The 14,615-nt window shown below is 40.0% G+C and overlaps 1 protein-coding gene across 1 annotated transcript in view; it reads left to right on the top strand.

Moving 5' to 3' along the window:
• LOC140198768 (TGF-beta receptor type-1) overlaps positions 1-11,034 on the top strand; it is a 72,750-nt gene extending 61,716 nt beyond the window's left edge. The window contains exons 7-8 of the mRNA XM_072259777.1: positions 9,238-9,368; positions 10,906-11,034. Coding sequence (XP_072115878.1) covers positions 9,238-9,368; positions 10,906-11,034 — 260 coding nt within the window. The remainder of the gene's footprint in view (positions 1-9,237; positions 9,369-10,905) is intronic.
• The last annotated feature ends 3,581 nt before the right edge of the window (positions 11,035-14,615 follow it).

Here is a 14,615-nt window from a genome sequence, read left to right as displayed (position 1 = left end):
CTGGTTAGGCCATGCTTGGTACACTGTGTCCAGTTCTGGTTGCCTCACTATAGAAAGGATGTGGAAGCATTGGAAAGGGTACAGAAGAGATTTACCAGGATGCTGCCTGGTTTAGGAAGTATGGATTATGATCAGAGATTAAGGGAGCTAGGGCTTTACTCTTTGGAGAGAAGGAGGATGAGAGGAGACATGATAGAGGTATACAAGATATTAAGAGGAATAGAGTGGATAGCCAGCGCCTCTTCCCCAGGGCACCATTGCTGAATACAAGAGGACATGGCTTTAAGGTAAGGGGTGGAAAGTTCAAGGGGGATATTAGAGGAAGGTTTTTTACTCAGAGAGTGGTTGGTGCGTGGAATGCACTGCCTGAGTCAGTGGTGGAGGCAGATACACTAGTGAAATTTAAGAGACTACTAGACAGGTATATGGAAGGATTTAACGTGGGGGGTTATATGGGAGGCAGGGTTTGAGGGTCGGAACAACAATGTGATCTGAAGGGCCTGTACTGTGCTGTACTATTCTATGTTCTATGTTAAATCTCCTCTGTACCCTCTGTAAAGCTCTCACATCCTTCCTATAATGAGGTAACCAGAACTAAATACAATATTCCAAGTCTGGCCTAACCAGAGTTGTATGAAGCTGTAACATTACTTTGCAGGTCTTGAACTCAATCCTCTGACTAATAAAGACCAACACTCCATATGCTCTCTTAACCACACTATCAACTTGCGCTGCAATTTTGAGTGATCTATATACATGAACTTCAAGATCCCTCTCTTCTTCCTCACTGTTAAGAACCCTGCCATTCTGCATTCTGCCTTCAGGTTTGGCCTTCCAAAGTGATTTACTTCACACATTTTTGGTTTGAACTCCATCAACTTTTGCTATCCTCCATACCTGGTGTACTGTACATCCTGTCTGGCCCCGGAGACTTATTTATCCTAAAGTTTTTCAAAAGTTTCAGCACATTCTCTTTCTTAATGTCAACATTTTCCAGCATACTAGTCTGTTCTATGCTGACCTCAGATTCGTCAATGTCCCTCACACTGGTGAATACCGAAACAAAGTATTCATTGAGTTCCTCCAATACGTTCTCTGTCTCCAGGCACATACTTCCTGTTTTATCCCTAATTAGCCCTTCCCTCACTCTAGTTATCCTGCTCTTCTTCATGTACATGTAGAACACCTTGAGTGTTTTCCTTAATCCTACTTGCCAAGATTTTCTCAAGTCCCCTTCTAGTTCTAAGTCCATTCATCAGCTTCTTCCAGACTACCTTGTAATTCTCTGGAGCCCTGTCTGCTTCTTGCTTCCCAAACCTTAAATATGCTTCTTTCCTCCTCTTGATTAGATATTCCACATCTTTGGTCAACCATGGTTCCTTCACTGAAGAAATCTTTTCCTATCTCAATGGGACAAACCTATCCAGAACTCCATTAATTGCTCCTTAAACAACTTCAATTCACATTTAGATTGTGCATTTTCCTGAGTGCATCCTTTCCAAATTTACACTTCCAACTTCCTCCCTAAGAGGATCATAATTCATCTTTATCAATGAATTACTTTGCCATACCGTCTGTACCTATCCCTGTCTAGGGCTCTGGTAAAGGTCAGGGAGTTGTGGTCACCGTCTCTGAAATGCTCACCCACTGAGAGATCTGTCACCTTACAAAGTTCATTGCTTAGTACCATCTCCATTATGGCCTCTCCTCTAGTTAGCCTGTCTATGCATTATGTCAGGAATCCTTCTTAGACACACCTAATAAATTCTGCTTCATTTAAACCTTTTACACTGAGGTGGTGCCAACCAATATTGAAAAAGAAGTTGTTGACCAGATCCACAGTTACTTCTGCACCTTTGCAGTATCTGCCTCTCGATCTGCTCCTCAGTGTCCCTGTTACTATAGAGTACTCCCGACAGAGTGATTGCTCCCTTCCTGTTTCTCACTTCCATCCATGCTGACTCAGTAAATGTTCCCCCCATTATGTTCTCTCTCTCTGCAGCTGTGATACTGTCCCTGATTAGCAATGCTACTCCTCCACTTATTTTACCTCCCTCTCTGTATCTTTTGAAACATCTAAACCCTGGAACATCCTGCAGCCACTCCTGCCCTTGTGACAGCCAAGGCTCTGTAAGGGCCACAATGTCATAGTTTCATGTATTGACCTATGGTCGAAGTCCTTGGCTCCTGTTCTCAATACCTCGCATGAAAATAGACATTTCAACCCATCTAACTGACTGCAATTATGCCATTTCCACTGCCTATCCTTCCTAACAGTCGGACTACACATTGTACCTGTTTTTACACCAACTGCCCCATCCTCTGACCTATCACTCTGATTCCCATTTCCCTGCTAAAGTAGCTTAAACCCTCCCCAGTGGCTCTCATAAATCTGCATACCAGGATATTCCTCTTCCCTCAAGTTCAGGTGCATCCGTCCCTTTTGTACACATTGTACCTTCCCTGGAAGACATCCCATTAATCCATAAACCTGAAACCCTGACCTCAACACCAATTCTTTGGCCTCAGATTCATCTGATCAATTGTCCTATTCTTGCTGTCACTGGTGTGAGACACAAGCAGCAGTCCAGAGATTACCAACCTTGAGGACCTGCTTTTCAGCTTCCCACCTAGTTCGCTTTATTCTCTCTTCAAGACCACATCCATTTTCCCAGCTATGTTGTTGGTACCAATGTGTACATGACATCTGGCAGCTTACCTACTCCCTTTAGAATGCTGTGGATCCAATCTGAGACGTACCTAACCCTGACACCTGGGAGGCAACATACCATGCGAGAGTCTCTTTCATAACTCTGCTTCCTTAACTTTTGAATCCCCAGTCATCACCACTCTTCTCTTCTCCCACCCCCTTCCCTTCTGAGCCACAGAACCAGAGAACCGCTGTGGCTTTCCTCTACTAGGTCATCCCGTCTCACGGTATGCAATATGGTACACTTGTTACTGAGGGGAATGGCCACAGGGATGCCCTGCACTGACTGCGTATCCCGTTTTCTCTCTCCTGCCAGTCACCAAGTGACATGTGTCCTGCATCTTGAGTGTGAATATCTCCATGTATCTCCTGTCAATGGACCCTTCAGCCTCCTGAATGATCTGGAGCTCATCCAGCTCCAGTTCCCTAATGCAGTTTGTTAGAAGCTGCAGCTGGAAGCACTTCTTGCAGATGAATGTCTCCCCGTCTTCTGACATTCCATAAGAGGAACATTCCACTTTCCTGACTGGCATTCCCACTGCTCTAACTATGCAATACGAAAAAAAATTACCTTCACTTCCACATCTTCTTGCCAAAGCCTCTTGAGCCAAAGCCAGTCCCACTCACATTATACCTGTTCCCTCTATGGTAGCTCTACTTAAACCTAGCTTCCTTTTACTACTAAGTGCCTGATTTCCTAACAATCTCAAGCCCGCTGAAAATTCCCAACATGCCTCACTTGCTTTTAGTTACAATAGTCATGAGGGACTTCAATATGCAGGTAGATTGGGAAAATCGGGGAATTTCTAGAGTACCTATGAGATGGCTTTTTAGAGCATCTTGAGGATCACTAGAGGATCAGTTATTTTGGATTGGGTGTTGAGCAATGAACAAGAACTGATTAGAGAACTTAAGGTCAAAGAACCCTTCGGGGAAAGTAACCATAATATGATCAAATTCACCCTGAAATTTGAGAAGGAGAAGCTAAAGACAGATGTATCAGTATTACAGTGGAGTAAAGGGAATTACAGAGACATTAAAGAGGAGTTGGCTGGAACCGATGGAAAGGACCACTGGCAGGGATGACAGCAGAGTGGCAATGGCTGGAATTTCTGGAAACAATTGGGAAGGCACAGGATATGTACATTCCAAAGAGGAAGGAGGAAGAAGTATTCTAAAGGCAGGATAATGCAACTGTGGGTAACAAGATAAATCAAAGCCAAAGGGCATATAATAGAGCAAAAATAGATGGGAAGTTACAGGATTGGGAAGCTTTTAAAAACCAACAGAAGGCAACTAAAAAAGTCATTAAGAAAGTAAAGGCAGAATACGAATAATATTAAAGAGAATACTAAAAGTTTCTTCAGATACATAAAGTGTAAAAGAGAAGTGAGACTGGATAACAGTCCTCTGGAAAATGATGCTGGAGATGTAGTAATGGGGGACAATAAAATAGTGGACGAACTGACTAAGTATTTTGCATCAGTTTTCACTTTGGAAGACACTGGCAGTATGGTGGAAGTTCCAGCTGTCAGGGAGCATGATGTGTGTTAGGTTACCATAACTAGAGAGAAAGTTCTTGGGAAACTGAAAGGTCTGAAGGTAGATATGTCACCTGGACCAGATGGTATATACTTCAGAGTTCTGAAAGAGGTGGCTGAAGAGATTGTGGAAGCATTAGTAATGATCTTTCAAAAATCACTAGATTTTGGAATGTTTCTAGAGGATTGGAAAAATGCAAATGTCACTCAGCTCTTCAAGAAGGGAGAGAGGCAGAAGAAAGGGAACTATAAGCCAATTAGTCTGACCTCAGTGGTTTGGAAGATGTTGGAGTCGATTATTAAGGATAAGTTCTCAAGGTATTTGGAGGCACATGATAAAATAGGCTGTAGTCAATGTGCTTTCCTCAAGGGAAAATCTTGCCTGACAAATCTGTTGGAATTCTTTGAAGAAATAACAAGTAGGATAGTCAAAGGAGAATTGGTTGACATTTACTTGGATTTTCAGAAGGCCTTTGACAACGTGCTTAACAAGCTACAAGCCCATCGTATTACAGGAAAGATTCTAGCATGGATAAAGCAGTGGCTGATTGGCAGGGGCCAAAGAGTGGGAATAAAGGGAGCCTTTTCTGTCTGGCTGTTGATGACTAGTGATGTCCCACAGGGTTCTGTGTTGGGTCCCATTTTTTTACATTATATGTCAATGATTTGGATGATGGAACTGATGGCTTTGTTGCAAAGTTTGCAGACAGTATGAAGTTTCCAGAGCGTTGGGAATTGTATGGTCATACACTTTGGTAAATGAAATGAAAGGGTTGACTGTTTTCTGAATGGAAAGAAAATGCAAAAAAAAACGGAGGTACAAAGGGACTTGGGAGTCCTTGTGCAGGATTCCCGAAAGGTTAATTTGCAGGTTGAGTCTGTGGTGAGGAAGACAAATGCAATGTTAGTGTTCATTTCAAGAGAATTAGAATATAAAAGCAAGGATGTAATATTGAAACTTTATGAAGCACTGGTGAGGCTTTACTTGGAGTATTGTGAGCAGGTTTGGGCCTCTTATCTTAGCAATGATACGTTGAAAGTGGAGATGGTTCAAAGGAGGTTCACAAAAATAATTCCAGGATTGAACAGCTTGTCATATGAAGAGCATTTGATGGCTCTGGGCCAGTATACACTGGAATTCAGAAGTATGAGGGGTGACCTCATTGAAACCAATCGAATGTTGAAAGGCCTTGATAGAATGGATGTGGAAAGGATGTTCCTATGGTGAGAGAGTCTCAGACCAGAGGACACGGCCTCAGAATAGAGGGGCATCCTTTTAGAATGGAGATAAGGATGAATTTCTTTAGCCAAAGAGTGGTAAATCTGTGGAATTCTTTGCCACAGGCAGCTGTGGAGGCCAAGTCTTTATGTATATTTAAGGCAGAGGTTAATAGATTCTTGATTGGTCAGGGCATGAAGTGATATGGGGAGATTGGGGCTGAGAGGAAATTTGGATCAGCCATGACAAAATGGTGGAGCAGACTTGATGGGCCAAATGGCCTAATTCTGCTCCTATATCTCATGACCTTATGGTCTTAAATCTTGCACTCACTCATCATAAGCAATGGCTTGTGCAATCTCAAACTAACAGGGATTAATGTAGATAGGTGAATGATGGGTAGCGTTGACTTTATAGGAATCACTTTTTTTACACTGGAGACAGTGTAGAGGGAATTCACTAGGATGTTGGCTGAATGGAATACTTCAATTAAGAGATGATATGGGATAGTCAGGATTTGTTTTCCTTGGAATGGAAGAGATTGAGGGGGATTTGTTTGGAATGGAGGAAGTTGAGAGAGATACAAATACAAAAACAAAGGAGCTGGTTGTGGACTACAGGAGGATTGGAGACAGGCTAACCCCTACAGACATCAATGGATCTGGGGTTGAGAGGGTGAACAGCTTTATGTTCCCCGGTATAAACATCACTGAGGATCTCATGTGGTCTGTACATACCGGCTGTGTGGTGAAAAAGGCACAACAACACCTTTTTCACCTCAGACAGTTGAAGAAGTTTGATATGGCTCCTCAAATTCAAAGAACTTTCTATATAGGGGCACAATTGTGAGCATCTTGACTGGCTGCATCACTACCTGGTATGGGAACTGTACTTCCCTCAATCGCAGGACTCTGCAGAGAGTGATGCGGAGAGCCCAGCGCATCTGTGGATATGAATTTCCCACTATTCAGGACATTTACAAAGACAGGTGTGTAAAAAGGGCCCAAAGGATCATCGGAGATGTTGAGTAACCCCAACCAGTAACTGTTGCAGCTGCTACCATCTGGCAAACAGTACTGCAGCATAAAAGCCAGGACCAACAGGCTCCGGGACAGCTTCTTCCACCAGGCCACCAGACTGATTAATTCATGCTGATACAACTGTATTTCTATGTTATATTGACTATCCTATTGTTCATAACATTTATTATAAATTACTATAATTGCACATTGCACATTTGAACAGAGATGTAGCATAAAGATTTTTATTCCTCATGTATTTGAAGGATGTAAGTAATAAAGTCAATTCAATCCAATTCAAATATACAAAATTTGAGGTGCATTGACAGGGTAGACGGGGAAATGATTCCCTATAAAAGAGTTGACAAAAAACAAATGGTATGGGATTATGGTCAGGGGGGAAAAATATAAAGACGATCTGAAGAAGATTTTTTTCACCCAAGTCGTGGTTGGAAACTCCAACATTCCAGCTGAGTGGCTGGTGGTAATGTGTTTTCTCATAACATTTAAAAAGTGTTTAGATGAAAACTTGCAATGTTAAGGTTTAGAAGGCTATGGGTCATGCACTGGGATTAGTGTGGATATCTATTTATATATTTATTATTCAGATTTATTGATTACATGTACATGTAAAATGCATCTTTTGCATTATGAATCAACTCACCCAAGGATGTGCTGGGGGCAGCCCGCAAGTCTGGCACCTACATAGCATGCCCACCGTGCTTGGTAGAACAACACAGAACACAGCAAAACAAAACATACATTACTGTGCAGAAGTCTTATATGTATATGTATATATATGTATGTGTGTGTGTGTGTGTGTGTGTGTGTGTGTAATATATACAAATGTTTGTATATATATTGACAAATACTCTTGCACAGTACTGTAGTAATTTTATGTATTGCACTGTACTGCTCTCGGTGGGGGTGGTGGTGCAGACATTTCAAGACATGCATGAGTGATGATGAACCTGAGACCGATAGTCTGATATAGGTCTCTATGTGGACTATGAGTGGAAAGGGGGCAGGGAGGGGGGAAGCCATGGTTGGGAAAAGGGGAAGGGAAAGGAGAAGGAGCAGGAAGCATCAGAGAGACAATTCTGTGATGATGTTTAAACCAATTGTTTGGAATCAAATGTCCTTGATGGGTCCAGATGATGGATGTGTTTGCACCTGCGCCACCACTCCCCGCCCCAGCCCCTACCCCGGCATTCCTTCTCTGCCAACTGTCCCCCACCCCTCCAGTGACACCCTATCCTTACCATTCCCAACCTCCTTGACTTTTACCCTATGACCTTTGCACAGTACTGTACCAAGCAACAACATCAAGAAAAGCCCTGTTTCTCCCTACCTCCGACACATACACACACACAGTTCTCCAACTCTAAAGATTGGTGACTTAATGCCAGCTTTGACATTATGGAACAAAGACACTGTTTCTGTGTTGAATGGTAGTGAAAGAGGTGATAGGACAGGATTTGCAATTTTGTTGTTGGAAAAGATGTTGCCTGAAGGTGGATGCACAGATAGATAAAGTGGTAAGAAGGTGATTTTTTTAAATATATATTAGCTTTTATTACTTGTTGCATCAAATGTAAAAACATAGAGGTTATGGTATAACTTTATAGTGTACTGGTTATAACACAATTGTTCTGCAGCCTCACTAAAGTTTATACGGTTGTACTTCCTGTCTTGTTTAGTTTCCACTGTTTAGATTTACCGCATAAGTAAATTATTTTATATTCATTGAAGTATTGCGTCATGCTGAAGACATTCTTTCCTCAAGTACACTCCACCACGGATTAACTAACCCCTTCTCATTTTGTACCGTGGGGCAGCACGGTCACGTAGTGGTTAGCACAGTGCTTTGTAGTACCAGCAACCTGGGTTCAACTCCTACCACTGCCTGTAAGGAGTTTGCATGCTGTCCCGTTGACTGAGTGGGTTTCCTCTCACAGTCCAAAGACGTACTGGTTGGTAGTTTTATTAGACATTGTAAATTGTCTGATGATTAGGCTAGGATTAAATCGGGGGATTTTTCGGAGGCATGGCTGGAAGGGCCTATTCCACAGTGTATCTCAATAAATAAATAAAATATTTCACAGTATCCAATCTGGGATAGGTTGTTCCTTGCTTGGCTTGTCAACTGATCTAACAAAAAAAGTTCAGTAAAACATTCCAGGAATTCATATTTCACAATACTATTATTAACCTGATTGGAACTAAAGTCACTCATAAATAATTTTAAATGGATCTCTAATTTTTAAAATTTAATCCGTTTCCCTCCATTACCGCTGCTGACTGGAGGCCTGAAGAGAATTCCCGTCGATGTTTTCTGTCCATTGGAATAAAAATGGAAATACACGATTGAAATCACAGAATTTCATTCCTCTTCAGTTTCCTCTTACTAATTTGTTATTTGTTGAAAACCGTGGGGAAGAAATACAGGTATGCTTATTTCTGGATTTGTTAGAAATGATTGGCTGGTGTAGATATTGACTATCAATATTGACTATTCACTCTTTTCCATAGATGCTGCTTGGCCTGCTAAGTTCCTTCAGCATTCTGTGTGTGTTGCCTTAACTATCAAGTATTAGATTACTACTAGATTAAATGTACAGTGGAACTTGTCAGTTCATGGAATAGACAATAGAATATGCTCTATTAATTATATGAATGGATCTTTAAAATGATATCAATATTGTTTTATTTGGCCATAGGTGACACATTAATTTCTATTTTCCATAGATGCCTGCAATGAATATCAGATGCCTTATTATGACCTTGTTCCTTTGGACCCTTCTATAGAAGATATGAGAAAGGTCGTCTGTGAACAAAGTCAAAGGCCAAGGGTTCTAGCTCAGTGGCATTGTTCTGAGGTACTGTTTTAACAGTTTGTCCACTAATATGCTGCTTGTAGCTAACTTCATTATTGTGAACATATTAACATGTCATATTCAGTTATGTGCTAAGTTCATCAAGAAGGTATGGTTTCATAATATGTTTCCCAAATTGTCATGAGAATTCAAAGTTCAGTTCAATGCGCTAATACAGCTTTGAGATCCATCTCCCAGCAGGCCATGAAACAAAGAAACCAAAAGAAGACCATTAAAATAACGCTATCAAACATCCAATGTGCAGAGAGAAAAAAAACAAATCATGTAAACAATAAATGCAAGCAAATAGCATTCTGAACTGAAGTCTACAAAGGGAGCAACACACATCAAAGTTGCTGGTGAACGCAGCAGGCCAGGCAGCATCTCTAGGAAGAGGTACAGTCGACGTTTCAGGCCGAGACCCTTCGTCAGGACTAACTGAAGGAACTTCCTGGACTTCCTTCAGTTAGCCCTGACGAAGGGTCTCGGCCTGAAACATCGACTGTACCTCTTCCTAGAGATGCTGCCTGGCCTGCTGCGTTCACCAGCAACTTTGATGTGTGTTGCTTGAATTTCCAGCATCTGCAGAATTCCTCTTGTTTGCGTCTACAAAGGGAGTTTGTTCACAGACCCTTAGTTCAGCACTGAGCCAAGTAAACATTGTGGAACTGTGAGCTGAACTGGCCTGCCTCTCCCCTTGGGAGCCAACACACTGACCTTTCCAACCTGGCCTGGTGTTTAAATCATCGTCATTCAAACCTCAGGTTCAGTTGCTTTGATGCACTCTGGGGCCTGGGCCCAGCCGCCTTGATTAAGCCTGGGCCCCGCCGCCTTGATTAAGCCTGGGCCCCGCCGCCTTGATTAAGCCTGGGCGCCGCCGCCTTTATTAAGCCTGGGTGCTGCTGCCTTGATAAACCCTGTACCCGATCTTTCCAATTCATCCTGGCGCTTAAACCATGGTCCATTGAAGCATTATTATAAGAAGTGCATTTAAACTCTATAAAACCCATGAATTATGGCCAGCAGCATCAACACACTCTCATCGGCTTAATCAGCGAAGTTTATACTTTGCTTTTACTCATGGTGGTCATTCTCAGAACTCAATAAAGGTCATTGGATTGTTCATCAATTCTTCTTTAATGTGGTAGAATAGATAAAGCACCAGTTTTAAATAAAGTCTTGTTTAATGTATTATTCACCTATTTCCTCTGCAAAGCAAATGCTCTCAAAGCCAAAGATTAGGCAAGCATAAAGAAAGTGGGAGTCTGAATTCTGCAATTTGAGGGGAAGCTGACCTGTGAGCACAGGATACAATTCTGCCTTTGAAATATTCTAAGGATTTGAATTAGGCAGAATACGTGAGATCAGACCTGCATTTTTTTGTGGGTTAATAATATTCCCACTACAGAGTGAGATAACATAAAGCTATACCAAAAATTTGAATTTTATTTATTACTAATTTCTATGTATGTTCCTCCCTTATGTGGGTGTTGATTGTTAAAATGGCAGTAAAAAATGCGCAATATTATTTTATTGAAAGGTGCTGCAGGTGGTTGCCAAAATCATGCGGGAATGTTGGTTTGCTAATGGAGCGGCGCGATTGACAGCACTTCGCATCAAGAAAACCCTCACAAATCTTAGTGTGCAGCAAGGGGTGAGCATCAACTGATTCTGATGCCACATCATCACCACCAAATGTTCAGGCTTCAGCACAGAAAACTTGATCCTACAAATTAATTGATAACCAGGTACCACTGACACACATATTTGGAAAAGTGGATTAGTCACGAATGAAAACGCCCACTAATATGAGATAGCTTCATGATACAACATCTTACATTGAATATATTGAATTTTCTTTATTGACCTTGCTGCAGACAGCTAATTTATTGGGTTAATTAAAATATATTCAGTTTCTCTTTAATGTTAGCTGCAATGTGCAGGGTTTGGGCACATTTATGGAATTATGCTAAGCTTCTGAATGTACAGTATACTGTAGTTACATGAAAATATATCTAGTTGAAATAGTTTTCTTGAGATGCAATATATATGCCTGCGTTAAATCATTTTGATGGGTTAGATCCATTTTTCTCATTGCATCAATAATATCATATTAATTTTGACAGTTTATCAACATTCATCTTATTAAAATGCACTCAATGCTGTGCTGAAAACAGGATAGATTAAACTATAAAATTGTAATTTATTATGTGTTATATTTGAATTTAGATGTGTACAGTGGCATGACATTCTGGTAATGATAATTATGCTGGAATTTAGATTTTGATAACGTTAAAAAATATTGATAATGCCACAGATCTGATGATGACAACATGATAGAAGTTAATATCTAGAAATAGATAATCAATGGATTTTATTTGTGCTCTTGAAACAAAATTCTCTAACATATTATTACTGCTTGATTAATGGAGCAAAACACATATGTAAACTGTAGTGCACTTACTGTTCTGCAACGGGAACACTATTTTTAGAAGAAAAAAAAACACCATAAAGATTTTTCCCAGATTTTAAGAATAATGTTATAACTATTTTGCTATTTTTTCCTACTGTCAAGTTACAACTCATCTCCACCAGTGTGATCTTACACATTTTGCCATTATCATCAAGCTTACAATTTTACTTCTAAATGGCTCTCTTCAGGAATTGCTATTTTTGCTGCGAATGACAAAAAATATAATTTAATGATTCAATTCAGATTTTGCATTTGTGATAATGAATATACATTATAGCAGAAATTTTATCAATCATCTAATAAGAATGCACTTGGTATCCATTTTTCTGACTTTGCCAAAGCTCCCATGCGGGTTGTTTTTCTAATACATATTTATATAACATATTTTCATTATTCAATAATTGCAAAGCTCACCATTCTTCATTCCAAGAAGTGAAATAGAATATTGAAAACTACATAAAAATAGAAGCTCAGTTTTGTAAGTAATAGATTAGTCAATGGATTGTACTTTTGAAACAAGATGTTTGTAGGGGTAGAGTTGTAGATTCTTTGAAGTATTCTTTTTCAGTGGATATTCCTTGAATAGATGAGCTGGTTGTGTATACTCCATCAATAGTGTGGAGAAAGGGTTTGCAAAATCCTGTAGAGTTATCATTATTCAAGTATGCAGGATAAAGCATACTTTTGTTACTATAAGCCTCCCATGTTATTACAGGGGAAATAAGATGGTGACTGATGGAGGGGAGGTTTGCACTGTTAAATGCAGAAGTATAGAGATTGCAATTAGTACTTATGTACTCTTTGTTGAGTGTGCTGTTGTAATGTTACATACATAAATAAGTGAACTGTCAAGAAATTAAGGTATTCATTATTTCTGCATGTGCTATTTTGTGCTCCGTGTCCACTAATGTGATGAACTGATAATAGACAACTTAACTGTCCACGGGATTTAGAGGACCAAATTAGTACAGAGATTGCAGACTGTTGCAAAAAGACATAAGGTTGTGTTGTACGTGGTTTTAACATTACACATATTGACTGGGTCTCCCATACAGTAAAAGGAGTAGATAGGAAAGAGTTTGTCAACTGTATTTCAGGAAGTTTCCTTATTAAGTACACAGTATTCCCAATGAGAGAGAGTGCAATACTTGTTCTCCTATTAGGGAATTAGACTGCGCAGGTGACAGGAGTTTGTGTAGGAGGACAACTTGCATCTAGTGATCATAATGCCATTAGTTTCAAGGTAATTATGGAAAAGGGTAGGTCTGGTCCTTGGGTTGAGATTCTAAATTGGGGAAAGGCTAATTTTGATGGTATCAGAAAGGATCTGGCAAGTGTGTATTGACACAAGTTTTTTTCTTGCAAAAATATACTTGGTAAGTGACATTCAAAAATTAATTTTGAGAGTACCGGTGTTTGTATGTTCTAGTAGAATAGAAGGCAAGGATAACAGGTTTAGGGAACCTTAGTTTTTGAGATATATTGAGGCCCTGGTTAAGAGAAAAAGGAGGTGCATAGCAGGTATAGGTAGGAAAGAGCAAATGAGGTGCTTGAGCATAAAAAATGCAAGAGAACACTTAAGGAGGAAATCAGGAGGGCTAAAAAGGCATGAGATCACTCTAGCTGACAAGGTGGAAAAAAATCCTAAGGAATTCTGCAAATATATTAAGAGCAAAAGGATTGCAACGGACAAAATTGGAAAATTGGTCCTCTGGAAGATCAGAAGGGTAATCAATGCATGGAGCCAAAAGAGATGGGAGAGATCTTAAATCGATTTTTTACATCTATATTTACTCGAGAGATGGGTACACAATGTCTTTAGAAGTGAGGCAAAGCAGCAGTGAGGTCATGGACCCTATACAGTTTACAGAGGGAGATGTGGTTTGCTGTCTTGAGCAATATTCCCTCTAATTTTTAGTAGTCAGTGTGCGCAAAAATCTTACGTTGTGCAAATCTTTTTCTTGTGACGAAAGTATGTGTGCACTGAATACACACATGGCACAGTTTACATAGTTTTACAAAATATTTGACATAAGACTGCACAGAATAACAAAATAACATACATATTTAAGTCACTCAGTTATTTTTTCTTTCTCCTGTCTTTGGCATTTACCCATTCTTTGTAAACTCTATCTAGACCAGGGGTGTCAAACTCATTTTAGGTCACGGGCCGTATTGGGCAAAATGCGACTTCATGTGTGGGCAGGATCAGTTGTGGATGCACGAACGCATGCACGCGTGCTCCCACAGCTTTAGTTGCCTTCGTTTTTTCAACCTGCTCTCATGTGTCTCAGTCTCTGCTATAACTACAAAATGTTTCACTTTACGAATTTCATTTCTTATGAAGAAGATTGTCTAGCAAGCATTATTTTTATGATTGGTATTAACTTACAGTCGTAGGCTACAAGAAAGTTGTGATGAGAGAGAGAAAAAACTATGCTATTTTGGCTAAGATTGTTTTGGGAGCCACACCCTTTCCATTAATAAACCATTTGAAATCGAACATTAGCAGACACAAATGTAGACCTAACGAAACAAATTGTAAATGTAGGCTATACAACTGCACCTAATTTTTATTAGCCTGCTTCCAGCAATCAAACTCAGACAATGAACACAGTTAGCCTCTAATTTTTATTGAAGTGATCACATTTACAATAATAGAATAGTCAGTAAATGAATGAATCACAATATTATGACACTCAATATTTCATAATGCGTTTTGCTTACATGTCGCAGTGCATCAAACAGTGTCACTCATTTTTCACTTGCTTCTTCCA

This window comes from Mobula birostris, chromosome 6, assembly GCF_030028105.1.
Source record: "Mobula birostris isolate sMobBir1 chromosome 6, sMobBir1.hap1, whole genome shotgun sequence".
In the NCBI taxonomy this organism is placed as follows: domain Eukaryota; kingdom Metazoa; phylum Chordata; class Chondrichthyes; order Myliobatiformes; family Myliobatidae; genus Mobula; species Mobula birostris.
The sequence above is the reverse complement of the archived record's forward strand: the minus strand, read 5'-3'. Positions and strand labels throughout refer to the sequence as shown.